Genomic DNA, 25,130 nt, shown 5'->3' on the forward strand with positions numbered 1-25,130 from the left:
TAGAGAAGGCCACCCCAAACAGAGGCCAGCAGGGGAGGGGGAGGGGCCTCGCAGGAAGGTGATGGACAGCCGCCAACCCCAATCAGGGCAGTGGCCTTTCCTCAAGGCCACGCCCCACCCCCTGATATTTACTGATCACAGCCAAAGTGGAAAGTGCAGAGCCAGTCCCAGGGGGCCTGCGGGCTCTAATGCAGCTGCGGCTCCCCGCTGCCTCCTCTTCTGCTGAGATTTATCTATCGGGTTCCAGGGCAGGGACTGTGGCCAGGCACAGGGGCATCTAGGGTGGGAGACAGAAGGGCCGCGCGGGCCTCTGCCGGCCAGGCCGGGGCCGGGGCCTGGACGGCCTGTTTGATGGGGCTTTTGTTGAGAGAGAAAAACAAAAAACAAAAAGTCAAAGGCTATGCTCTAGGTAACTGGGATCAACTCCACAAGGCTGGGCTTAAGGGACTCTGGGGGCCTGTCTCCATCGGGGGACAGCAAGCTGGTTTCCATGGCAACGCCCATGCGGTTGTCAGCACTGGAAGTACCCCCCCCCACACCCAGTGACCTGGTCCAGCCACAGGCAGGCCCCCTCCAGCACCTGTGGGCATTCACAGGGACGCGGGCAGCAACCTCCCCCCCACTGACTACGGGACCCCCAAGGTGCTGTCCAAGCCCTTACCCCCTCCCGCAGGACCCCCAGGCTCAGCCTCTTCCCCACGCTGTGCCAGCGTGGCAGCGTACCACTCCAATGTCCCCATGTCCCGGACACCCGGACACTTTAGTCCAACGTGGCACCAGGGACAATGTCACCAACCGTTCCTAGGCCCCAGTGGACAGGGAGGGGGGGGTGACTCACCTCTTTGGGGGGCTGCCATATCACAGGGCCAGGCCCCTTCTCTTCTCCCCCCCTCCCGAGACCCCCAGAAGCCCAAATGACACCTGCTGGCTGGTGTTCAGATGGCAGGTGCGGGCTTGGTGACTGCCTGGCTCCACTCCCTGCCCACGGTGTGGCCCGGCCAGTGCCGGCACAGACACAAGCCTTCCTTCACGCAACGCCAGCAGCCAGGCACGCGCTACCTGCGACAGCAGAGGCCGAGACACGAGGCCTAGACCTGGAGGGGCCATCTCCCTGGGGATCAGGGTCCTCTTCCCAGACACACCAGCTCTGGGCTCATTGCACACGTCCTTCCCTGGTGCAGAGGGAAGGACGTGGGCAGGGCAGGCCCAGGGAGGGGACTGGGGGGGGGAACCCCAGCAACTTCCGTTCAGGTGGCCACAGATGCCACCTCTGCTATCCCTCTCAGCACCCACCAGAGCCAGGTACGACTTGACACCGCTGAGAGAGGAGCTCAGCCCTCGGGCAGCCACAGCCCCTGCTGCCCCCGCGGCTGGACTGTGCAGCCGCGGCAGAGGATCTGCCGTCCTGTAGCACCGGGCCTCCGCAGGCCCCCAGGGAGATACCGTCACAGACAAGACACCAAATAACCGCATCCCAGCCCCAGGGGACCTGCGGCTCCAGGGCTGACTATGGAGCAGGGGCAGGAGCAGGAGCAGGAGCAGGCTGCAAGCCACCAGTGTGCCGTCCTATAAGCCCAGTGCCCAGCTGTGCGGCCAGGGGGAGTCCCCTCTCTCTGAGCCTGGTTTTCTCTCAGTGTGTGTACTGTCCTTTAGCTTTTTCACCCAAGACTGGTGCTCTACCCCTTGGGCTGCAATTCCCTTTCTGGTGTTTTGGTCTTTAACCGGACACACAGACTTTCCTGCCCTGACGGGCTCTGAACCGCAGTCCTCACATCTCAGCCTCCCGAGTAGCTAGGATTACGGGTGTGAGCCATCTTTAAACTGGGGTGATAGCAATGTCTGCCTGACAGATGGTGAGGGGCGTGTGCTGGTGTAGAGGGGGGTGCTCTCAGAGTCAGGGCGGAGCACGTGGCCAGCACATATTGAAGGCTTGGGTTCTGTCCCCAGCAAGTGAGTGCACATGCACACACACACACACACACACACACACACACACACACACACACACACACACACACACACACAATGCGTGCTCTCCCTCTCTCCCTCTCAGACATTATCCTCTCCTTACCACACCCCTCCACTTCGCCCCACCCCTGCTCCCTTCACAGTCAGCTTTGATCTCTCCTCCAGCGCCTGACGCCCCCTCTGGGCACTCATCTGTTCGGCACACCTAGCACCATTCTCAGATGGCTCCTCTCTCTCTACTGCCCGCACCTGCCATTTCCTGGACCCTGTGAGATTTGTATCTACCCACGTCCTTGGAGAAGGCGCTGGCTCTTGTCTAACATGAGGAAGCAAGGGGCTCAGAGAGGGCAAATGACTGGCGTTGAGTCACACAGTGGGGTCAGGATGGGCGCTGACGCCCTCACCCCACGTGCCCGGGAGCTCTGTCTGCCTCTCTGCCGGCCCCCCTCCCTAGATCTTGCCGAGGGTCCCTGCCGGCGCCTTGGCTCTGGGCGCTCGCTCCCAGCCCCTGCTGCGCAGAAAGCCCAGCTTGGCAACGCTCTCCTCCACCCTCAGCCGATGCAGAAAATACCTTCCTGGCACGTGCACCCACCCACCGCGTGCCAGCCTGAAGCTGCCTCCGGCTTCTTCTACCTTTACTATAAAAAGACACCTTGAGCGCGCAGCCCGGCACCCGCCTGTCGTGTGCCTTGTGATTTAAACATGAAGGTGATGGTCACTCAAAGGCTGGGTCGGGGAGGAGAGGCTCTCAGTCTCGGCTGACCCCACTTTGCTGGGTGGACCCTCAGCCTCGGTTTCCCCATTGGCATGCTCTCCTGTCGAACAGGCTGTGATCTGAGGGAAGAGATCCAAGCCCCATGAAGGGGGGCGGAGGGGAGGGTAACTGCTTTCCTTCTCTGAGACAGAGTCTGTGTAGCCCAGGCTGGCCTTGAACCTGCTCTATTCCCGTCTGGGCACAAGGCAAATTTCTTGCCTTGATTTCTCTTCCAAAATATCCCAGCAAGCCCCAGCCAAGTGTGCTATCATAACCAGGGGCCAAGTTAGGGTCCTCCCAGCACCTCTGCCTCTGAATGCTCTGGGCGGTACCCCCACCCCGGCAGCACAGCAGCACGCAATCATTTCCTGCCTGCCAGGGTGCGAAGCCGGACCCTCGAGGGCCAGCCCACGGGAGGCTCCGCGGCGGGGGCAGCTCCAGAGACCCCCGCGGGGCAGAGGCAGGAGCAGCAGGTGCGGTTTCCAGGGGCCTGGCGGCCACACCCCACCCACAGGACCACACGGAGAGACGGGTCCTGCTCCACATCCATCCCACCAGGCCACGGTGCCACACAGGAACTCCCAGACACGCCCACCCGGTCCCCTAGAGGCGCCAGCCTCTCTCCTCTCCCCCCATCCTGTCCTCTGGGTCTCGGTGGCCCCCGTGTCCCTCCAGACCTCCACCCCAGCTCAGACCAGCCCGCCACGGGCCGTCTCCACGGCTGCAGCCCCCGTCTGGCTGAGCACAAAGCAAGAGATCTTTGTGAACGAAGAGAACGAGGAGAAGGAAGAGGGGCTCTGCCACCGCCGTCCCTCCTCCTCCCCAGCCTCCCTCCCACGTGCTTTCTAAAAGGATCTCCAGCCGCCCCAGCCGCTGGCACAGGTGTGCTGCCCCCTCCCGTTCCCAGGTCTCCTTGCTGCCCACGCTGGACGGATCACGGTGCTCCCACAGACTCCTCCACGCCTCCCCACTGCTGGGAGGCTGTGCTGACTCCACTCCCCCAGCATGCTGACCCCCCGTGGGTCCTCCAGCCTCTCTCTGCAGGCCTCTGCCCGGTGGCCCCTCTGCACGGGATGCTGCCTCCTGGTCCTCAACTTCCCCAGTTCCTCCTGCTCCTCCGCAGCTTCCCAGGCCCCTTCGCACCACCTCTCATGACCCTGCGGGCCACGGGCTGGGCTTCCGGTCACTGTACCAGCCAGAGTCACAGGAACCTGAGGCACAGGGGCATGGGGGGGGGTTGCAGGGGGGACAGGGCGGGGCCACACTGCTGCAGAACAAGCCAAGTGAGGGCACTGCCACCGTCCAGTACCAAGCCCAGAGCCAGGCCAACCACGCTCCCCGGCGACAGGCTCATCCGATCCCACACACACCAGTTCCCTCACCCCCTCCCCAGGGCCGCTCCCACCGGCCTCCCTTCGCAGAGGATCAAAGAGGCTCAGAGAGGCTCTGGTGCCCACCAAGGACAAGTGACAGAGCGCTCACAACTCGCGTGCACTATCAAAGCACCAGACGCGCCCTCTGCTCCCCCCAGGCGTACCCAGGGCAGTGCTGGCCTGTGCTCACGCTGCCTGCCCCTGAGGCCACCTGCAAGGGCCTCAGCCAGGCGTCCCTGTCCCAGGTCACCCTGCCCCTGGGGCAGTTATCTCTGAAGAGGCCAGGCCCCTCCTGGACAACCCCCCCCAGGGTGAGTCACTGCCCCGTGGGGGGTAGGCCGTGGGAACCAGGGCAGTCCTTGTCAGAGGGGGAGTGGAGAGCAGCCGGAACCCCACAAACCAACTCAGCAAGGGGCCAGCACGGCCAGCCGCTGCCCAGAGAGGCCTGGAGGGAGGGCGGCACACTCAGCCCCGGCCCCACAAGGCCTCTTGGCCTTTCTTCCAGCCCCAGGGCCACACCGCCGCGTGGGGCCAGCGGCCCCTGCGGAGCAGGGCCGGCCCCGGGATGGAGCTGGGACCCCGCTGCGCCTCACCCGCCCTGGCCTTTCACGTCAGGGGCTGAGACAGATGGCGGCTGACAGGGGAGCGCACCGCAGACGGCAGCCCTCTGGGAAGAAGGCATGCCAGGCCTCCAGGAGAGGGACCGAGGCCGGGCCCTGGGGACTCGCCGTTACCACAAGGCCGGGCTCAGCATTTTGCAATGCCAGGAGTCATTTTGGGGCCTCGTGACTCAAGGATGCTGGGAGTAGTGACCTCTCGTGGCGCACAAGCCCCTCTCTCCCTCAAGCCCCACACAGAGCTGGGCTCCGACCCCGCCAACCCAGCCTCAAGACATCAGCAACTGGTGCACACCCCCCACCCCACCCCAGGCCCGGCCTCTGCCCACCCTGGCTGCCTGGACCCGCCAGAGCTCCCAACCACAGAGCTGTCCGGAAGACAGCGAAGCCTCACACAGTATCACACAGGGACGGAGGCCAGTCTGCCTTCAACTCCACCCTCCACCTGGTCCCAGCTGTGTGGCCTGAGCAAGTGTATTAACCTCTCTGCGTCTGGTTATCTGTTCCACGGGCGAGTGTAAGAGGGCACACACGGCAGGTACTCGCACGTTGGTGTTAACTACACTGCTAAGTGCTCAGGATTTGCTGAGTGAAGAAACTTGGCCTTGGACTGGCTTGCCAACCACTTGACCGCTGGAGAAGCCCACTGGTCCCCCAGTACCAGGGTCACTTGCCAAACACAAGGCCCGCCCAGCGGCGCCCGCGGTGTGGCCACTCAGCGGATGTCACCAATGGCCCTGGTGCACACCTGTGATTCGGACAGCCTGCCCCACCAGTGCACACACACCTGCCGGCATGCAATGGTAACCAGGAGGCTGGGGGCTGAGCACACTCCTTCGGTGGGCACACCTTGCTCTGAGCGCGGCACTCACCTGTGCCCCTCCCCCTCCCCACCTCCCCCTGCACACCGGGCTGCGTCATGGGATCTCTTTCGGAAGCACCGGCTACCGCGGGGCAGCCCGGCCCCTCCTGGGGGACGTGGGCAGGCGCCCCGGGACCCCCCCACGGTGGACACCCGCGTCCCGCCCCACGGGCCTGGGTCCTCGAGGCGGGTCCCGGGCGCGCACACGGGGCGGCCGGTGGGGGCCGGCTGCCCGCCCCGCGCCGCCCCGCGCCGTACCTGGATGTTGGGCTTGGGCTCGCAGGTCGGGCCGCTGCCCTGCACCACGCTGTCCAGCACGGCCACCACGTCGGGCGCGGGCGCCACGAAGCAGGAGGTGCGCGCGGCGCGGATGGCGGCGTGCACGTCGGCGAAGCGGAAGGCGCAGAGCGCGGCCGGGGCGGCGGCGGCGGCGGCGGCGCGGGGCGCGGGGCCGCCCGGGCTGCGCTCGAAGACGGCGAAGAGCAGCTCGCGCTCGGGGAAGACGGAGACCAGGCGGCTGTAGAGGTCGGTGCGGCCCGCGCCGCCCGCGCACTGCAGGCCCAGCTGCACGTAGGACTCGGTGAGCTTCTCGGGGTCGCCGTCGGCGGCGCGGGGCAGGCAGATGCGGGCCAGCAGGCTGCGGGCCTGGCCGTCCTTGTCGCCCGCGCGCGCCTCGCTGTTGAGCGCCAGGTAGGCGTAGGGCGGCGCGGCGGCCGGCGGGTGCAGGAAGGCGCGCACGAAGCCCAGCTTGTGCTGCTCCTTGGCGCCCTGCTTGATCTTGAAGATGTTGTCGTCGGACGGGTTGAGGTCGTAGGTGAAGAGCTTGGCCGGGTCGCCGGCGGCGTCCAGCGAGCGGATGGAGATCTCGGGCGTGTTCTCGAAGCGGTGGTCCTCCAGGCTGTGGTTGCGCGGGAAGAAGGCGCTGCCGAAGCCCGTGAACGTGGCGCCCACCAGCAGGCGGCTGCCCGCGGCGCCGGCGGCGGGCGGCAGCAGCAGCCCCACGGTGGACGCGTTGGGGTGGTTGGCGGCCACGTTGAGCATGCTGGGGAAGACGCTGACGGGCGCGGCGGGCGGCGCGGCGGGCGGGAAGTGCACGGCCAGCGCCGAGATGTTGCCCCGGCGCCGCAGCTGGCAGAAGCCCTGGAAGATGGTGCCGCACGCCACCACCAGGCCCTGCCCCGCGTCCAGCTGCAGGATCTTGTTGTAGTTGTCGGTCAGGCGCCGCGGGTGCCCGCACGACGACTGCGGGAGCTGCGGGGCGTGGCACAGCGGGTTGTCGGCCACCGGGCCCACGGCCGCCTCGGCCTCCAGGCTCAGGTTGGCGCCCGACAGCTGGTACAGGCGGTTGACGGCCGCCAGGTACACGGTGCCGGCCGCGCCGTCCAGGACGAAGTTGTTGGTGGGCGTGGGCGAGGAGAAGCGGCGCTGGATCTCCAGGGCGCCGGCCCGCGCCGCGCCGGGCGGCAGCAGCAGCGGCGGCAGCAGCAGCAGCAGCGGCAGCGGCAGCGGCGGGCGCGGCGGGGCGCCCCTCGGGCCCGCGGAGGGCGGCGGCGGCGCGGGCGCGGCGGCCCGGGCGCTAAGCGCTGCGCCGCCCGCGGCGCGACGAGCCATGCCGGCGAGCGCGGGCTGCGCGGCGCGGCGAGTGCATGGGGCGCGGCGCGGCCGGGAGCCGGGAGCCCGGAGGCGGCGAGAGGCGGGGGGCGGGCCCGGGCCGCGAGGCGCTTCCTGCCCGCGCCAGCCGCCCCCGGCCCGGGCGCCCCGGCCCGGCTCAGCCGCACGGCGCAGCCCGGGGGCGGGGCGGGGGCGGCTCCGCGGCGGCCACGCCTCCCGAGGCCACGCCTCCCGAGGCCACGCCCCCTCCGGCCCGCGCCCGCGCCCGCGGTCGGACGTCGTCCCCCGGGCCCCGCGGCGGCCGCGCTCTCCCGCTTCCTCCTCCCGGTCTCCGGCCCGCTCGCCTTCCTCTGCGCGCCCGCCCGCCCGCCCGCCCGTCCGTCCGTCCGTCCGAGCGTGCGTGCGTGCGGCCGCTGCCGCTCCCCGTCCCCCTGCCTCACTCCCCGACGCCGGCTGCGCCCGCAGCCCCGCCCCGCGCCGCCCCCTTCCCTCCCCGTCCCCCCGGCGCGCCCTCCCTCCGGCCCCCGGTGACCCCCAGCCCCGGCCCCGAGCGGAGTTTGCAGGCCTCGCGGCTCGGCGAGCGGGCCAGCCCCGGGCCCACTGCGGCCGGGCGGCCGAGGCCCCGGAGGAGCGCGCGGGCCCTGGGGCCCGGGCTGGCGGGGAGCGCGGAGCCCGGCACCCCGGCACGGCCGGCCAAGGAGGTGCCCCCCACACGCGCCCACCCTCGGGGTCAGACGGGGAGACCGGCGGGGGTGAGGCTGGGCTCCGGGCGGGAGGGGCGGCCGGTGTCCGAAGCCCAGTCCGGCTCTGGCCTCTCACCGCGGGGCCTCATCAGATCACCGTCTGCCACCTGGGGGGCGGTTAGGGGCCCCATGGTGAGCTGGGGAAAGAAAGGAAGGGCCGGGGTTGCTCAGCAGCCACGGGGTTGGGGCCGGCAGGAAAGGCTGGACCGACAGCCACCCCACTTCCTGAACACCCCCACCTTCCTGCTGCTGCCCACCTCCCTGTGGCCCCTCCAGGCCTGGGTCTTGTCAGGGATTTGATGGCTGTGATGGCCGGGCAGGGCCCCCCTGCCCAGGCCTAGTCAGGGGGCCCCTTCCTCTGGATGGGAGGGCCGCGCTGTACCCCCATGAAGGCCATAGGCAGAGCCCTGGGCACCTCGTCCCCCTCCACCCGCCCGCCTCCGCCTCCAGCCCCAGCTCTGTCCCCTCTGCTCTTGCCCCTCCTCCGGGCCTCAGGTTCTCTTCCCCTCCCCGGTCCACTCGGTCTCTATCTCTGGGTCCCTATCTCTCCTCCCGGTCCCCACCCGGCTCTCCCCTCCTTGCTTCCTTCCTGCCTCGCTCCTCTTGCCGCATCCTGCAGCTCCCCCCACTGAGCCTTGAGGAGAATGCTGCTGAGACCAGCAAGCATGGATTGTTCTGGACACTGTGGGCACGCACGCTTCCTAAGTGACTGTAACCCACTGACCCGCAGCCATTTGGGGTGCCATTAGACATCAGGCTAAACATCCTCTGACAGACTGGAGGTAAAGAGTGCTGGATGGCCTTGGGCAAGGTACTTGCCCTTGAGCCTGTTTTCTTGCTGGAAAATGAGGATCGTAATAACACCTTTACTCCTGGAAGGCTGTGATTCTTGGCCGGTTAACCCAAGGTCCTTGGCCAACTCAGCTTTCTCTCCACTGTGGGATTGAGAAACGAGGAGCGGGAGGAGGAAAGCCAGGGAACCAACGGTCAGGGCCCCGCGTCTCAGCAGCAGACAGGCGTGCAGAGCTGAGGCTTGGACCCAGCACTATTATTATTATTTTATTTATGTGTTTATTGTCAGTTGTGGGGCTTGAGCTCTAGGTCTGGGCACTGTCCCTCAGCTCTTCAGCTCAAGGCGAGCGCTCTACCACTTGAGCCACAGCGCCACTTCCATTTTCTTGGTGGTTAATTGGAGAAGAGGCTCACAGACTTTCCTGCGCAGGCTGGCTTTGAACCACGATCCTCAAATCTCAGCCTCCTGAGTAGCTAGGATTAGAGGCATGAGCCACTGGCACCCAGCTTCCAGCTCTATTCTTGCAGCCAGCTGACAAGGCAGGCATTATGGTGCCCATTTCACAGAATGGCAAAATGAGGCAGCAAGGTGAGGATTCAAACCCAGACCTGGGAACACTCGGGTCAGGGTGAGCCCTAGCAGCAGCGCTGGCTGGAGGAAGGTGGGAATGTGCTTCTACGTCTCCACCTCACTATGATGTCCTGGGTGTCTCCCCAGAAAAGATTTGAGAGGGGCTGTGGGGAGGTGGGTGGTACTCTGGTCCTGCGCTGGCTAAGTCTGAATTGTCTGGGCAGATGCCCCAGCCCTACTGACTGTGGCCGGGTAGAAATCTCATTGTGACTCAGGCCCTGGCTCACGGTCCTGATTAGATCAGAAGGCTCGGTCTGGGGCTAACATGTCTTTAATGACTTCGTAACATTTGTCATTGTCCCTTTTTAATAGAAAGAAGGTCTCGAGCTCAGGGCTAGCGTGACATCAGCTTTCTCAAGAGCTGGGCCTTTATGTTTGCCATGTCTTTCTAGTTTGGGCGCTGGCTTCTGTGAAAATAATGATGTCAAACTTCCCCATAAGTGCATTTGTGGAAGTCTTTAACAAGTGAGTTAAAAATACGAAGTAGGTCATAACACAGGTGGTACAAAGATGCCTGAAGCTCTGGAAACCTTGGGAAAAGCCCCAGTCCCTCTGCTGATAGGGATGAGCACCCCCTCCCCCATTCCTGCCTGCTCTGCGCTGCCTCTGCTACTGGGCAGAGCTGAAGGGGGAGGAGGAGGAGGAAGAGGGAAGGAGGAAGTGTTTTTTTTTCTTCAATTGGAAAAAATAACAGTGGGGCCAGGGCTCCACTGGGAAGAGGGGCCCCTGTCCTGAGCCCTTGGCTTCGGGAGAGCCTTCGCCCTGCAGGAAGCCAGCCAGGGCCTACACGGCACCAAGGACATAGCTGGGCATCTCAGCCGTGCCCTCCTGGAACTGTCAGCCTTGTGTCACAGACAGGGACCCAGGATCAGAGAGGTCCCACAGCTTGCCTGCTGCTGCACAGCACACACACCCCCCCTTCCAACCCGGCTCTTGGCCGCTTGTGTCCCTCTGCCTTCTGACTTGGGGTTGAGACCCCCACACCCCAGGCCCAGCTCTGCCCCGAGTCGCCCGGTGAGCTGGGCGGCATGGCGTCTGAGGCCGCCCTGTGGAAAGCGGGGAGGAAGCAGACACAGATCCCACTGGGGGTCTGCTGGCTTGTCGGCTCTAAGACCGGGACCCCTCTGCCTGGAACCCGGAGAGGAGCCGCCTGGTCCCTTGGACGGGTCACTGTGCCTCCCGGAGGCCTCGGGGACCCTGATTGTGACTGCCGTCCCCAGAGCAGCTGCCCTTGAGAAGTGCCCCTGGGACCCCGAGTCAGATGGCCAGGAGTGGCTTGGATGAGCTTGAGTGCTCAGAGAGGCCTAGAGGCATGTCCTAGGACACACAGCACAAAGATGGCACCACGTGAACCCTGCCCATATCCTTGTGCTCCTTGCTTCCTGATGCTAGATATGCAGCCACTGCAGCGTGCCCACTGGCATGGGCCAGGAGAGACAGAAGAGCCACTGGGAGGCACAGCCCGGGCCATGTCACTAATGTGTGAGGGGCAGCCGCTGCTGCAGAGAGCACACTGGCCTCTCCCACCCCTGTGGACGCAGCCCCGGCCATTTCCACCGGGGCCTGGCTCTGGAGGAGCCGCCTGCTGCCCCATCTCCTCTTTGTCCCCGCGGGGGCCGGAGGAAATGGTTCTCATTCCTGCCCAAGAGCCGTGCCCTCCCCCGACTTGGGGCACGTCCTTGACCTCGGCTGCCGTCAGGGGACGTGAGGGCCTGCGTGCACTGGGCGCGGGCGCGGGCGCCTGGCCTGCGGGGGGCCCCGCGTGGCCCCTTTGTGCTCTGTGTGGTGGATAATGGGCAGCATTCTCAGACGGCCAGTCATGGGTCTGGGCCTGCGAAGGGCCTTGGGCGGCTCACACTGAGGCCTCTGTCCAGGGCCGGCGAGGGGCCGGCTGCCCCCGGCGCCCCCACCCACAGTCCCAGGCTGCTGCCAGGGAGAGTGAGGGCTTCTGAGGCTGAGCGGACGGGTGCTGCCCGGGGCCGCAGCACAGAGCCCGTGGCCGGCAGAGATGCCCTGAGCGCCTACCGCGCACGGGCGTCCCGACCATGCCGGCGCTGGGCCCCGGTCCCAGTGGGGGCTGGCTGGACACCAGAGGACAGGGCAGTAGCTGTGCCCTGGGGACACAGGCCGAGGAGGCGGTGGGCGGAGCCCCGAACTCTCCTTCCAGTGTGTGTGTGTGTGTGTGTGTGTGTGTGTGTGTGTGTGTGTGTGGTACATGTGTTCATGTGTGCGGCTGCTCCCTAAAGGGCTGGGGTTCCCAGACCTGGTGATTCCGTTCCTAGGGTGCTCATCCCAACAACCCAAGGCCTGAGCTCAGATCCCAGTTCTAGGCTTCATTTCTGCGTGACCTCTGTGTGTTGTGGGGGGGGGGCTTGCACCTCCCTGGGTCTGCTCACTTTCCACACTTATGAAGTGAGTGTGAGTCCTGGCCCTCTTTGTGTCCTAGGTAGCTTTGGAGAACTCGTCTCTCATCTTGGATGCACTGGGGCATCACCTGTGTATGGAGGGGGAGGGGGGATCTGCCCAAGCACCAGGGCTGCCCCGCCCTGGCAGGTGAGCCTGCTCTCCCCCAGGCCCCTCCCCCCCAGCTGTCTCCACTCGTCACTTGGACCACAAGTTCCCCTCCATGTCCTGGGTGTGCAAAGGGTGAGCTGCCAACCGGGACGGACACCTGCTGTGTGTGAGCACCAGAGCCAACCATAGCTGGCTGGGTGCTCTTGTTCAGTCACACACAGCGGTGGAGGAGAGACCGGCGTGGGCAGGGGTGCGGTCTTTCAGCACGACGGTTTTTCTGAACCCCTACGAGGATCTATTCCAGAAAAGATAGTTCCTCTTGTTTTCTTGGGAGAACTTGTCTACCTCCCTCAGGACTCAGCCCAAATGTCCCCTTAGAAAGGGGGCTGGCCTCCTTCAAGCCCCTTATTCTGAGATGGTTTTCTGGCACCCACTTTGGGCTGCTAAGCACCCGGGACAGCCTTCCTTGGGACTACAGAAGACAGGACAGGACGCAGGTGAGTGAAAGTTGGGGTGGGTGGACTCCGGACATGCCTGCTCCACACAGGATGGTCTTTTTGTTTGTTTATTTGTTCTCTGTGTTGTACCAGGCCTGGGGCTTGAACTCAGGGCCTGGGTGCTATGCCTGAGCTTTACCACTTGAGCCACTGCTGCTCTTCTGGCTTTTTGGTGGTTAATAGAAGAGTCTTGAGAGAGGACTTTCCTGCCTGGGCTGGCTTTGAACCGTGATCCTCAGGTCTCAGCCTTCTGAGTAGCTGGGATGATGGGTGTGAGCCACAGGCGCCGGCTGGTCGCAGCAGTCACAGGAAACTCGGAGAGCCAGTAAGGCGGCCTGGCCGCCCCCATTCTGTGTGAGTGGCACTGCAGAGCGCCCCTTTTCCCACGATCAGTATCCCGCCTGCCTTCCACAGTCCTGGGGCAGGTGGACACCAGTCCTTCCTCACCAGAGGCCTCTCATCCAGAGCAGGTCTGGGTCTGGAACATTCTCACCAGGGATGTGAGCCTGTCTCCCTCAGAACCCCTGAACTGAGAAGTGAAGAATGCAGAGGAGTTAGGAAGGTGGAGAGACTTTCCAGAAGCCGTGATGTCCGGGGCTGGGGGGAGAGGGCGTGGCTGGGCGGTGGGGTGGGGTTGGGGTGGGAGGGGCCTGTGGGCTGCTGGTGGCCAGTGTCTGCCTCTGTCATGCGTTTTAGGGGTCTTCAACAGCCTGACCTCTGCTTTGGCCTTGGACGGTCCAGTCTCTAGCCTTGGCTTGACTGGCCTGACCGCACCTTCCCCCAGGTCCTCCAGCCCCTCCACAGCTTTCCCACCCTGCCGGCCCAGCAACTGGGAAGTGGCTCTTCGGGACTTTCGGGTGACAGCATCCATCCTCACGGGGAGCAGCTCTGCTGACCTCAGCTGCGTCTCCAGAGGAGCCACATCCCAGGCCTGGACTTCCCCTCTGACTTCCCCTCAGTCCTGGCGCAGAATTCCCCGGCAGGGGTCCGGGAGGGGGGTGGGGTCGCCAGGGCCCACTAGCCCCGCCTCCTGCCACTTCTGCAGACCAACCACCACCCAGGCTCACCCCAGGTGACCACCATGACCATCAGGCTGCTCGTGCTCCTGGGCCAACCAGGGGCCGGCTTAAGAGCAGAGTCACCTGGGGAGGGGAGGGGCTGGTTCAAAGCAGACTCACAGGACAAGGGAGTAAGAGAGGAACAAATAACTGTCCTCCCTCCGTCTCTGGGCCTCTAGGGCAGAGGCAGCCCCCACCTAGTCTCTGGCCTCCACCTGCCCACCCAACCCTCTGGAAAGGGCCTGGGAAAAGATTGTTTCTAACATACAGATTCTCAGAGAGGCCCGGGTACCAGGATGGAATGTTGGAGACACCATGGCAGCCCCCCCCATCCCGGCTCATTCATAGCCGCAGGTGACAGCACGTGGGACAGTCCCCTATCCCAGCTCACAGCCCCTCCCACCTGGGGTCTCCAGGTAGCATGTGTCACAGGGTGTAGGCTTTAGGTCCAGTGGTGACAGTTCCCCCCAGGGAACGTGGACAGATCCTTCATCTCTGTGGGCCCCATTTCTCCATCTGCACAGTGGGGGTGCTGGGGGAGGGGCAGCCCCCGTTATAGGGCCAAGGCCTCCATGTGGGAGGGAGGCCGCAGCTGGAGGCTGGGGAGCAGGGGAGGGGGGGGCTGGCTCCCACACACACTTGGCACAGGTCACTATTTGCTCCTCAGTGACCTCAGACGCAGGCTGGTGAGATCTGATCAGCGGCATTCTCCAGGTGAGTCGTGTGACCTGTCCACCCCAGGGCTGCCTGCCCAGCCTCGGGGTGAGCGGAAGTGATGGAGCCCAGGCTAACAGGCGGGGCAGCCCACCAACTCTGTCGGCAGACCAGCCAGTGCCCCCTTCACTGTGCATTCTCCGCGTGATGTACCGGGCACCTGCTGTGTGCCAGGCAGCACGTGCGGGGCAGGGCGGAGGGGTGGAGGGCATTGGGGGGGGATACAGCCATGAAGACAGAAGAGACAGCTGTATGTGCAGCTGACAGGCAGGCCAGGCCAGGGTAGAGGCCGAGGACACAAGAAAGCCAGGCCAGAGGGCACCAGGGGCTCATCTACAACGCTAGCTGCTCAGGAGGCTGAGATCTAAGGAGCACGGTTCCGAGCCAGTCCAGGTAGGAAAACTCATGAGATTCTTATCTTCGATTCATCACCAAAAAAGAAGTGGAGACGTGGCTCAAGTGGTAGAGCATGATCCTCGAGTGGAAAAAGCTAAGGGACAGCATCCATGCCCTGAATTCAAGACCATGTTTTTGTTTTGCTTTGTTTTGGGGTCAGTTGTGGGGCTTGAACTCAGGACCTGTGTGCTCAAGGTTAGTGCTCCATCACTTTGAGCCACAGTTCCACTTTGTTTTCTGGTGGTTCATTGGCGATAAGAGTCTCATGGAGTTTCCTGCCTGGGCTGGCTTTAACCACAGTCCTCAGATCTCAGCCTCCTGATTAGCTAGGATGGCAGGCGTGAGCCACCAGTGCCAGCTTTGACCATGTTTTGGTTTTGAGTTCTTGAGACCAGGTAGCCGGGGCTGTCCTTGAACTCCCAGAACTCGCGCCACTCCGCCACACTTCCAAGAGCGCTTCTAACCCATGTTGGCGGTCCCGCCCGGCATCCTGGCTGTGCCCCTGGGCATGAATAAGAAAGGGTGTCAGGGGCCGGGCCAGAAGCTCAAACTTCGGGATCCCAAACCCAGGCTGAGCTCTCCCCACAGCCTGCCAGGCGGCCCAGGTCAGCGCCCATCCAGCCGCCAGACACCCCATCCCTTCAGGCCACTCATACAAAGTTCACCTTGCAACACCCCGCCCGTCAGCCCCTGACTGCAAGACTACTGCCTCTGCGTGAGCCCCGCCCGCCCGCACCCCTGCGCTCTGCCCTTCCTCCCTTTTCCTGAGGTCCTGGGCAGTCCAGGCCCGGGCCAAGACACTGGGGTCTTGAACACAAACGTGTTCTGTTGTTTATCTCCAATGTCAAATCCAGTGGAAGCTTTTGGGGTGAAGCGGGGCCTTGCTCCCTTGCCCATGGCCATGTGGCTGACCCTGCCACTCCAGCCATGCCAGGGTCCCCAGCCTTGGTTCCACCCGGCCCTTTCTGGTTCGCTGCCCTCCACCCGGTGGACGGTCCTGGGGAGCCCCTGCCCCGCTGCTCCATGCCCAGTGCTCTCCGCAGGTAGCTGGAGGCCTATTCAACCCTTGCCACAGCACCATGGCAGGTCCTCTTCTTGGTCCTGTTTCTGGGGGGGACCCCAGCAGGGCCAGCCCCCCCCCTCCATCCCATGTCCCTTGTAAACAGGCTGGCGTGTTGTGATTCTGATCCCAGGCCTGGGGTGTTCGTGGTATCTGCGTCCTCTGGTGGGACCCAGACTTGCGTCCTTCCCCCCTTCCTCCCTCCCCCCCCCCCCCCCCCGATGGAGCCCGGGACCTGACCAGGGAAGCAGCTATTTCCAGCTCCCGGAAACAGGAAGTGAGTCAGCCTGAGGAGCCTGCAGGATGCGGCACCCGAGGTGCAACCGATGCGCCTGGACGGAAGCGCCAGCCTCCTTCCTGGCAGGAGGCTGGAGGAAGAGGATGGGAGGGGAGACCCCCTCCTCAGCACAGCAGGCAGCGGAGCCCCCCCGCCGGTGAGGTCAGCGCGGACGCCCCACCCAGCCCATTGTCCATCCACACCTGCTATCTGTGACTGGGAGGAGGCCGCCCCAGCTCAAACCCCAGCCCTGCTGACGGTGACCACAGCCGGGCCTGCTGTCACCGACTTACCCCCACCCGAGCAGAGAGGCGCACGGGCCCTGGCACAGAAGGCCAGGGAGCAGCCGGGATGGGCAGCTGAGCGCACTGTGACCGCGAGGCTCTGCCTGGCCTCCACGTCTCGGCAGGCACAGGAGGGCTCCGGGCCGGCCTCCCCTCTGAGAGGAGAGGGGCTGGCCAGGGCCGGGCGCAGGACGGGGGCTGCCCTCCACGCACTCTGCCAGGAAACAGCCAGTCAAGCACCTCCTTGCTGGGCCTCAATTTCCCCACCTTCACGCCGAGGCTGGCCAGGCCCGGGCCAAGACACTGGGGTCAAGGCCAAGGGTTTTCCACTGCAGGGCCCCTTAGGGAGCTCTCTGGACCAGGGACTCCAGAGTGGTCTCTGGGGCCAAGGGACTCCTTTCTTGGGGCGTCAGAGCCTGGGCCTCGCGGCTGGCTTGGCGGGGGGAGGGGGGCGTCCTGCCTTACAGCTTGCTCACTGGTGTCACCCACACCCCGGTTCCTCCAGCCTCCCTCCCCCCACGAGGCTTGCTTACCCTGCGCGAGGGGCACAGCAGAAGAGCAGGCAAAGCCTCAGACGTGCACCTGCGTCCTGACCCTTGATGGAGTTTGGCACTTGGCTCTGAGTTTTCTGTTTTTCTTAAAGAATATGTATTTTGTGTATTAAAAATAAATTTGGAGCCAGACACTAGCGCTCATATCTGTCAGCCTCGGTGCTCGGGTGGCTGAGATCTGAGGATTGAGGTTCAAAATCAGTCCTGGCAGAAAAGTCTGAGAGACTCTCCCCATCTCCAAAATAACCAGCAAAAAGCCAAGCTGGAGGTATGGCTCAAGGGGTAGAGCACCAGTTAGGAGTAAACCAAGTAAGCTCAGCGAGGCTCTTCATTCAAACTAAAATGAATAAATAGCCAGGTACTGGTAGCCCACACCTATAATCGTAGCTACTCAGGAGGCTGAGATCTGATGATTGAAGTTCAAAGCCAGTGTGAGGGCTGGGAAGGTAGCTCAGCGGTAGAGTGCATGCCTTGCAAGCATGAGGCCCTGGGTTCGATTCCTCAGGACCACATAAACAGAAAAAGCCAGAAGTGGCACTGTGGCTCTAGTGGTAGAGCACTAGCCTTGAGCTGAAGAGCTGAGGGACAGCGCCCAGACCCAGAGTTCAGGCCCCATGACCGGCAACAAACAAACAAAAAATCAAAGCCAGTGTGTGCAGGAAAGTGTGTAAGACTCTTACCTCCAATTAATCACAGAACAAGTCCGGAAGTGGTGCTTTGGCTCAAGTGGTAGAGTGTTAGCCTTGAACAAAAGGAGTTGTTCAGGGACAGTGCTCAGGCCTAGAGTTCAAGGCTGGCAATAAATAAATAAAAATAAACAAATGTGTGGGGAAAGCAGAATTTTTATGGGGATCAGAGGCCAAATTAACAGCCATGATGGCTGGGGCAGACGGGGGGGCACCCAGAGCCTGTGGCCGGCGCCTGGTGCCCGGAGCAGCTCCTGCCTAGGGTCTAGGCTGTCCCAGGCCAGCGGCACAGCTTCCAGGGCTGGAGGTACCTCGAGAAGCGGCAGCGGTGGTGCCCCTGATCTGCAGCGTCCCAGTTTGTGAACAGCTTGCTCCGTGCCTCAGCTTCCCCCCCCTCCGGTTGCTGGGAGGGGCTCCCCGGAGTAAAGACAGGTCCACAAAGTACCAGGCTTAAGGATGGTCAGACATTGGTCTTGGTGCCCAGAGCCAGGCCGCACTCTCGGGGAGCCTCCTCTGCTTCAACGGCCCCTCTCGGCATGGACCTCAAGGCCACTGCTGGGGCTCGGGCTGGGGAGGCCTGGCCAGAGTCCTGGCCCTCCGCTGCCCACCAGAGGCTGGCCAGGCACCAGGGGAGGGGTGGGCGTGAGGACCGCAGGGACCGCAGCCACGGCTGGAGTTCACAGGGGCTGGGGCTCTGCGGGGATTCACCGCCCGTGCGCGCAAGCGTGCGGACAGGGCCCAGGCCGCGCTGTTTTTGCACTGTGGAGTGACCGAGAGGCCGGATAGGATTTACGCTGTTGGCCCTGTTCTGGCCTCCGGGCTGTGTCCTCCCAAACAAGAGCCCACGCCGCCGCCGTCCCCTCACCCCAACTGCTGCCCTTGCTGCGAGGGGCCCTGACCTCGACTCAGATCAGCCACATGGTGCCCTCAGCCCCTGTTGGGAAGGAACTGGACTCACAGACATGAGCCACTGCCCAGGCTCCACAGCCCCACTCTGCCCCCCGCCTGTGCCCCCCGCCCTCGCGTGACCCCTGCACTCAGGACCCTGGGCCCCTTCCACGCTCTCGGCTGGGGCCTCCTTCGGTCTCATGCAGGGGACAGACCCGCGTGGGGTCCGCGAGGGGGGGCTTCCCGGAGGAGGCGATGGGCGTCTCAGATCGGCCACAGGACAGGGCGCAGCCTGCAGCCTCCGGTCCCCCTCACCCCATCCCACTCCATCCTCCGCTCCTTGCAGACCGGAAGGAAGCCGAGGTGGGAATCCAGCTCCCAAGGAGAAAAAAAAATAACACGAATCCCATTGTCTCCACTCCCAGATCCTGCCTGAAAAACAAACACAAAATCAAACTCCAGCTGCGGAGATTTTCTCTGGCAGCGATTTCACGGAGGAGGCCCCGTGGCTGCCGGCCCAGCCGGGTGCAGGGGTGCACGCCAGGCCACGAGCAGGAGGCAGTGGCACCCAGGGGCGCACCCGGGACCCTGCCACCTTGCTGGGCCACACAGGCACTGCCCTGAGCCTCCCCGTACCACCGCCTCCTGTCCATTCCCATCCCTACTCCACCCTGGTCTGGTTCCCCATGAAGACCCTGGCCCAAAGGGGTCTCCGATGATGTGGACAGGACAGGGGTGCAGCCCTGGGGCACTGCGACCCACCCCTCCAGCTTCAAGCCAGTTTCCCAGCCCCAGGTTAGACAACTCCCTGGGCCTCTGCTCCCTCTGCAGGCCGAGGGCGGCAGAGGGGGGGGGGAAACCCCCAACCACGCTGGGGTGTCTCAAGCACCCCCACCTCGGTGATGGCGAGGAGCTTTGTGACCCCTGGCGTGAACCTGGCCTGCATGGAGGGCGCTGAGCTGGCAGGCGAGGCCGGGCCCTCGGGGCCGCCTCCTCCCGCTTCCCTCCAGCTTGACCTCAGCAGCCCGGCTGGGCTTTTCCCAGAGCCGGGCCGGAAGCGCGGGTCCCGAGTGTTTGTTCAGGCCGGGCCGGGCTCCGGGCAGGCGAGGCGGAAATGGCAGCAAGATGTTTGTCCAAGTGGGGGTCAGGCTCCTCTGCGGCCGGCCGGGGCCGCACCCCCGGGCCTGGCCTCCCCCCTCCCCCGCCCACGGCTGCTGCACACAGTAGGGGCTTACTGGATGGGGAATGGCTGGCTCAGAACCCACCCCGCCCTGGACCCCTGGACATGGCCTCTCCTCCAAGCCGGGGAGAGCTGGCTTTGCAGGGGCCATGCTGGCTTTGCGGGGGCCATGCTGGCTTTGCTTTCTTCTGCTCAGCGGCACTCGGTTTCCTCCTCATGGCTGGACGTCTGCCCGGTGGACTGCTCCCCTAGGACTTCCCCCCCTCCAGACCCAGGCCTCTGCTCACGTGTCCCCTCCCTCACCAAAGTGCCCCTGAGTGAACCACCGGTGCCACTACCGGGCAGGGCCTGGTCCCGAGGCAGAGCAGCTGGCACGCAGCAGTGTGCAGCCCAGACCTGCCGCTCCGGGCCCTGCCTCCCTGCCTTTCAAGGGTCGGGGTCACCGGGGTCCCCAAGGCAGGGCCAGAACCCTCGGCCGTGTCCGCCCTGCTCTCCACCTGCTGCTCAGTGGCTGTTCCAAACACCCCCAGTCTGCTGGAGGCTGGGTGCCAGGCAGGATGGCCTGGCAAGGCAGGCCCAGGGATGATGGGGCCCCTTAGGCTTCTGGGACCCCCACGTGGACGTGTCCGCACTGGGCCTGGGGCTGGGGAGGGTCTGCGTGCAGGAAGGCTGCTCGGGGCCCGGCTCGCCTGGCATCACGCCTCGCCTCTCGGTTCCATGTGGGCCTTGGGGCTGAGGACTCGGCCTACACATCATTATGGGAGATAATGGGTTGGGGGAGGGCGGGGAGGCCCTCTGGACACTTGGCCCTCTGGAAATCAGCTTCCATGTTTAAGAAAAAAGTCAGACCTAGGAGAGCTAGAAAGCCCTCACTTGGGATGCAAATGAAAAGGAAATACAGGCGCATAAAACCTGTGGGGGGGGGGGGTGGCTGGGAAGGTGGCTCAGTGGTAGAGCGCTTGCCTTGCATGCCTGAGGCCCTGGGTTCGATTCCTCAGCACCACATAAACAGAAAAAGCCAGAAGTGGCGCTGTGGCTCAAGTGGTAGAGCGCTAGCCTTGAGCTGAAGAGCTGAGGGACAGCGTCCAGGCCCAGAGTTCAGGCCCCACGACCTATAAAACAAAAACTGACCAGGGTTGGAGGTGTGGCTCAGGTGGGACAGCGCCTGCCAATGAGTGAAAGCCAGCGCCAGATATCAAGCTCGAGTCCCATCTCAGATCAAGAAGAAAGAACAAGGGACGCGGGAACGACTGTCCCAGAGCTAGACGTTGTCACAAACTAGAGACCAGCAGAAGGCCCGCCGGGGGAGCGGGCGCTCACATCCGGGGCCCACTCCCGCGGGCCGGGCCCAGGGCGCCGACCCCCTCTGTAGGCAGGGCACGGGGTGTCTGGTTCCGCGCGCTGCTGGCAAGGTGAGAACTGTCCTCCGCTCCCCGTGGAGCCGTGCCAGGCTTGGGGGGGTGGCGGGGACCCTGCACGGGGCGCGGCGGGGCGCAGCTGGCCTCTCCCTGCGGGCCTGGCCGGCGTCTTTAGTCTCTCCTGAGCTGGCCACCTGCAGGCGCGCTGGGCGCCGGCCGGAGCTGCGCTTCCAGAAACGGCCACCGGGCGGCGCCAGAGACCGGGTCCGAGCGCAGCTCCGCGTGGCGCTCGAGCCGGCTCCCGGGTCAGCCCCGCGCCCGGCTGGGGTGGGGCGGGGTCGGATGATGAATGGTAACAATAATAGTACTAACAGGGTCCCCTTCCTGCTGTCTCCCAGCCCACGCCACTCCAGCTTCCAGGGCGGTGGGGCCCCGTGGGCTTCTCCCGGGATCGGCCCGGGCTGCGCGCCGCGCGGGACTCGGCCGTGGGGCGGCCTGGCACCGCAGTGGCTGGGCCTGGAGCTGCCCCGCGCCCGGGGCCCCCCACCGCCACAGCCTCCCTTCGGACCTGAGCTCAGTTTACTGCCAGCCTTGTCGGCTGCTTCCGAGTCGGCTCGCCACTGGGCGCCGGTCATCCCAGCTGCTCGGGAGGCTGACATGAGGATCAGGGTTCAGGGCCAGCCTGGGCAGGAAGGTCCGTGAGACTCCTCTCTCCAATAATCCACTCAAGACCGGAAGTGGCGCCTGGGCTCCAGTGGTAGAGCGCTCGCCTTGAGCTGAAGAGCTGAGGAGGGGCAGCGCCCAGGCCCCGAGTTCCGAGTTCAAGCCCCACGGCCGACCAAAATCAACAAACCTGTGTGACGGTGTTGTGCCAGTACAGTCCTGGCTGGGCTCTCCTCAAAGCAAAACCAAGATGTTTATGATATATATATATATATATATATATATATATATATATATATATATATATATATATATATATATATATATATATATATAGCCAGTCCTGGGCTTGAACGGAGGGCCTGGGCACTGTCCCTGAGCTTCTTTTGCTCAAGGCTAGCACTCTACCAACTTGAGCCACAGCGCCACTTCTGGCCTTTTCTGTGTATGTGGTGCTGAGGAATCGAACCCAGGGCCTCAGGCATGCTAGGGAAGAGTCACCTTCCCAGCCCAGAGACTCTTCATGAACATGATGCAACCCTTAGGCTGCTTGCAAATGCTCTCCTCTGCAGGCATGAGCCTTTAATGGAGGCACTAAAGGAAACCCAGAAAGGCACTCTATTTTTCTTGTGAATGCTTGGTTTTTGAGGTATATTCTTGCTCTCCAAGAATTCTGAGCAACTGAATGCAAACTTACAGATTTCCCAAAGAGCAGAGAGGGAAATCTGCCCAGTTTCCTTCGATTTAATGCTCCAGTTACTGCGCTGTGCATCAACATCATGTTCCTAAGGTGTTTATTTCTCTTTTAGGTCATGTTTATATTTTAAGCATAAAGACAGGTGTCAGAGGTGCACGCCTGTCATCCTACCTACTCAGGAGGCTGAGATCTGAGGATCACAGTTCAAGGCCAGCCTGGTCAGGAAAGTCCATGATACTCTTATCTCCAATTAAACACCAAAAAAGCTCTAGAGCCATGACTCAAGTGATGGAGTGCTAGCCTTGAACAAAAATGCCTCAGGGACAGTGCCCAGGCCCTGAGTTCAAGGCGCAGGACTGGAGGTGTGAGAGAATACACACACACACACACACACACACACACACACACACACACACACACACACACACACACACACACACACACACACACACACACACACACACACATACAGAACACCCATGAGCTCCTTGTTATTCAGACATTTGCCTCAAATCCCTTCTTAGCCATTGTGGTGTTCTGTAGTCCTGGTAGGTCACTATTGTAAGTCAGCTGAGTGAGGGTCCTGGAAACGCCCACTGGAATCCTAAAGAACTAAGTCAACTTTACAGCCAGGACATGCAGGTTTAAGCAAAGGAGACTTACCTTATTAAAGTTGCACAAAGATGCTTTTTTTTTTCCTGTTCTTTTTTTGTGGTGCTGTAGATCGCACTCAGGGCCTCACACAAGCTAGGCAAGCTCCCTACCGACATACACCTTCCACCTCAGAAAACAAACAGCAGAAATAGCATGTTTAAGAATCAGATGCAGCCATGTCCAAAAACTGTCTTTTCCATTTACCACTGAGGCGACTGGTCCACAGGACAAGATGCAAACAACCAATTCCAAGTTTTGTTCTGCAACACACAAACAGTTCCAACATGCAAATGAGCGGTTGTAAGAATTAGAAGTGGAGTGGGTGGTCCTGTGCGCGGCACGGAATGGGGATTCAATAAATAGTGGCTCTTGGTTCCCTTTACTGTGGACCTAATGTGTGCTGTGCACTGTTCTAATGCTGAGAACACTATGCTGAGAGATTTCAGGTGAAAATCTGCTCCTCTCATCTTGTGGGTCCATTTCTACGGTTTGGTTCTCTATGGCTGGGATGTTGACTCTGATTTCTTTGGTTCCTTGGGCCAGGGCTGGCCAGGGAAAACCCAAATCCTGGCAACTGGGCCTTTTCTGGGTGAGAATAGGGGACAGGATTCATTCTGAATTCAGTGGAGAGTGACAGGTGGCTGTCTTCAGGAATTCTCAGCCTATTAATGGTATTAATAATCACGATCATCCTGTAGCACTTACTCTTGCATGTTAGAGCATTTTATTTAATCCTCATAACTTTATCTGTGAGGTACTGCTTACTATCATTCACGCTTATTGTGCCCGTCTGTCTGTATTTATAGTCCTAGGATTTGAATTCAGGGCTTTATCCTTGCTCAGCCGGTGTTCTACTTGAACTCCGCCTCCAGCCCTGCGTATTTCTGAGATAGGGTCTCACTCCCCACCCCCAAGCTAACCTGAACTATGATCCCCTATTTACACTTACCTGGATGACAGATGTGAACTTTTCTGCCCAGGCTGGCCTGCAGCCAAGATCCTTCCAATCTCAGCCTCCCACATAAGTGGAGAGACAAAATGCAGAATCACTGTGTCCTATGGGTTGAGGTGTTTGCGTGGTGGAGGGCCAGGGGTGTGGGTCTCACGAACTTTTTTCTCAGGCTAGCTGGGATTACAGGTGTCAATTACCATACCTGGTTTTAGTGTACCTCTTAGTAGTCTTTATCACAAATGAACTGGCTTCTTACAAAGAAGACAAAGGTCTCTTGAACAACTTAACCATTTAGAAACCTGAAAAACATGCTGTGAAGTGTTCTTACTCAAAGATTTAAGAATTCTAATGCCAAAGGGAAAATAGGGACCTGCGTCCCTCGGGGTGGGGCTGCTCTCCTTTTTTCCTTTTCACTAAATATGACAGCTTTATTGAGGGATGTGTAAGTTTTAAAGCAAATTGTGTCTTTGCGATTTTAGTAAAAATATTCATCATCAGTGCATGCATGCATGCCTATAATACCAACTGTGCAGGAGGTGGAGGTAGGAGAATCACAGTCCAGGGCTGGCTGGGTCAAAAGCCTAAGACTGAAAAAAGAACTAAAGCAAAAAGAGCTGGAAGCATGGCCCAAGTGGCGATGTGCTTTCCAAGCAAGTGTGAGCTCCTGGTTGTCTCCAGTCACACACATACACATACACACTTTATTTGCTCTTAACAGATTAGTATTTTACAGGAGACAAGCATGAGAGTCCCTCACCACTCTTCCCTTACCTCTCCCTAAAGTAATGGCTGGAGGAATGGTGTGAAGTCTTTACATGTCTATCTTTACATGAAAAAAAAAAAAAAAACAAACCTCAACATAAATGGGAGAAGATAAATAGTCTCTAATTGGTGATTTTTCATTTCGTACAGGTTACATAGAAGCCAAACATTTTCTGGAATGTTTATTAGACATTGGTTTTTCTGTGAGCTATTTGTTCAGAATTTTTATTTTGTACTGTTTTCTTGGCTTTTTTTTTTTTTTTTGGTTGGTTGTGGGGCTTGAACTCTGGGCCTGGGCGCTGTCCCTCAGCTCTTCAGCTCAAGGCTAGCACTCTACTACTTGAGCCACAGCACCATTTCGTTTTCTGATGGTTAATTGGAGATGAGTCTCACAGACTTTCCTGTCCAGGCTGGCTTTTAACTGTGATCCTCAGATCTCAGCCTCCTGAATAGTGAGGAATGCAAGCATTATCCTGGGCTGGGAAGAACTGAGTCACAAGAGTCTGTTTGATACTATCACAGGCAACCTCAGCCCTTCGAGATTCCAGAGGTCCCCCAGAACTTGTCAGGTAATAGATGTAATAGAAA

At 61.7% G+C, this 25,130-nt stretch overlaps 1 protein-coding gene and 2 long non-coding RNA genes across 3 annotated transcripts in view; 2 read left to right on the forward strand and 1 right to left on the reverse strand.

Moving 5' to 3' along the window:
* Positions 1–7,185, reverse strand: part of LOC138824831 (plexin-D1) — a 37,882-nt gene extending 30,697 nt beyond the window's left edge. The window contains exon 1 of the mRNA XM_070019181.1: positions 5,833–7,185. Within this exon, the coding sequence (XP_069875282.1) occupies positions 5,833–7,185 (1,353 nt within the window). The remainder of the gene's footprint in view (positions 1–5,832) is intronic.
* Positions 7,186–11,706: 4,521 nt separating this feature from the next.
* LOC138824568 (uncharacterized) lies at positions 11,707–12,960 on the forward strand. The gene is made up of 3 exons (XR_011371136.1): positions 11,707–12,362; positions 12,602–12,716; positions 12,828–12,960. It is a non-coding gene; the product is annotated as an uncharacterized lncRNA (long non-coding RNA).
* Positions 12,961–13,056: 96 nt separating this feature from the next.
* On the forward strand, positions 13,057–16,202 carry LOC138824567 (uncharacterized). Its single transcript, XR_011371135.1, has 3 exons — positions 13,057–13,774; positions 14,088–14,134; positions 15,119–16,202. It is a non-coding gene; the product is annotated as an uncharacterized lncRNA (long non-coding RNA).
* The last annotated feature ends 8,928 nt before the right edge of the window (positions 16,203–25,130 follow it).

Source organism: Dipodomys merriami, unplaced genomic scaffold (assembly GCF_024711535.1).
Source record: "Dipodomys merriami isolate MVZ:Mamm:240054 unplaced genomic scaffold, mDipMer1.0.p SCAF_13, whole genome shotgun sequence".
NCBI classification, from domain to species: domain Eukaryota; kingdom Metazoa; phylum Chordata; class Mammalia; order Rodentia; family Heteromyidae; genus Dipodomys; species Dipodomys merriami.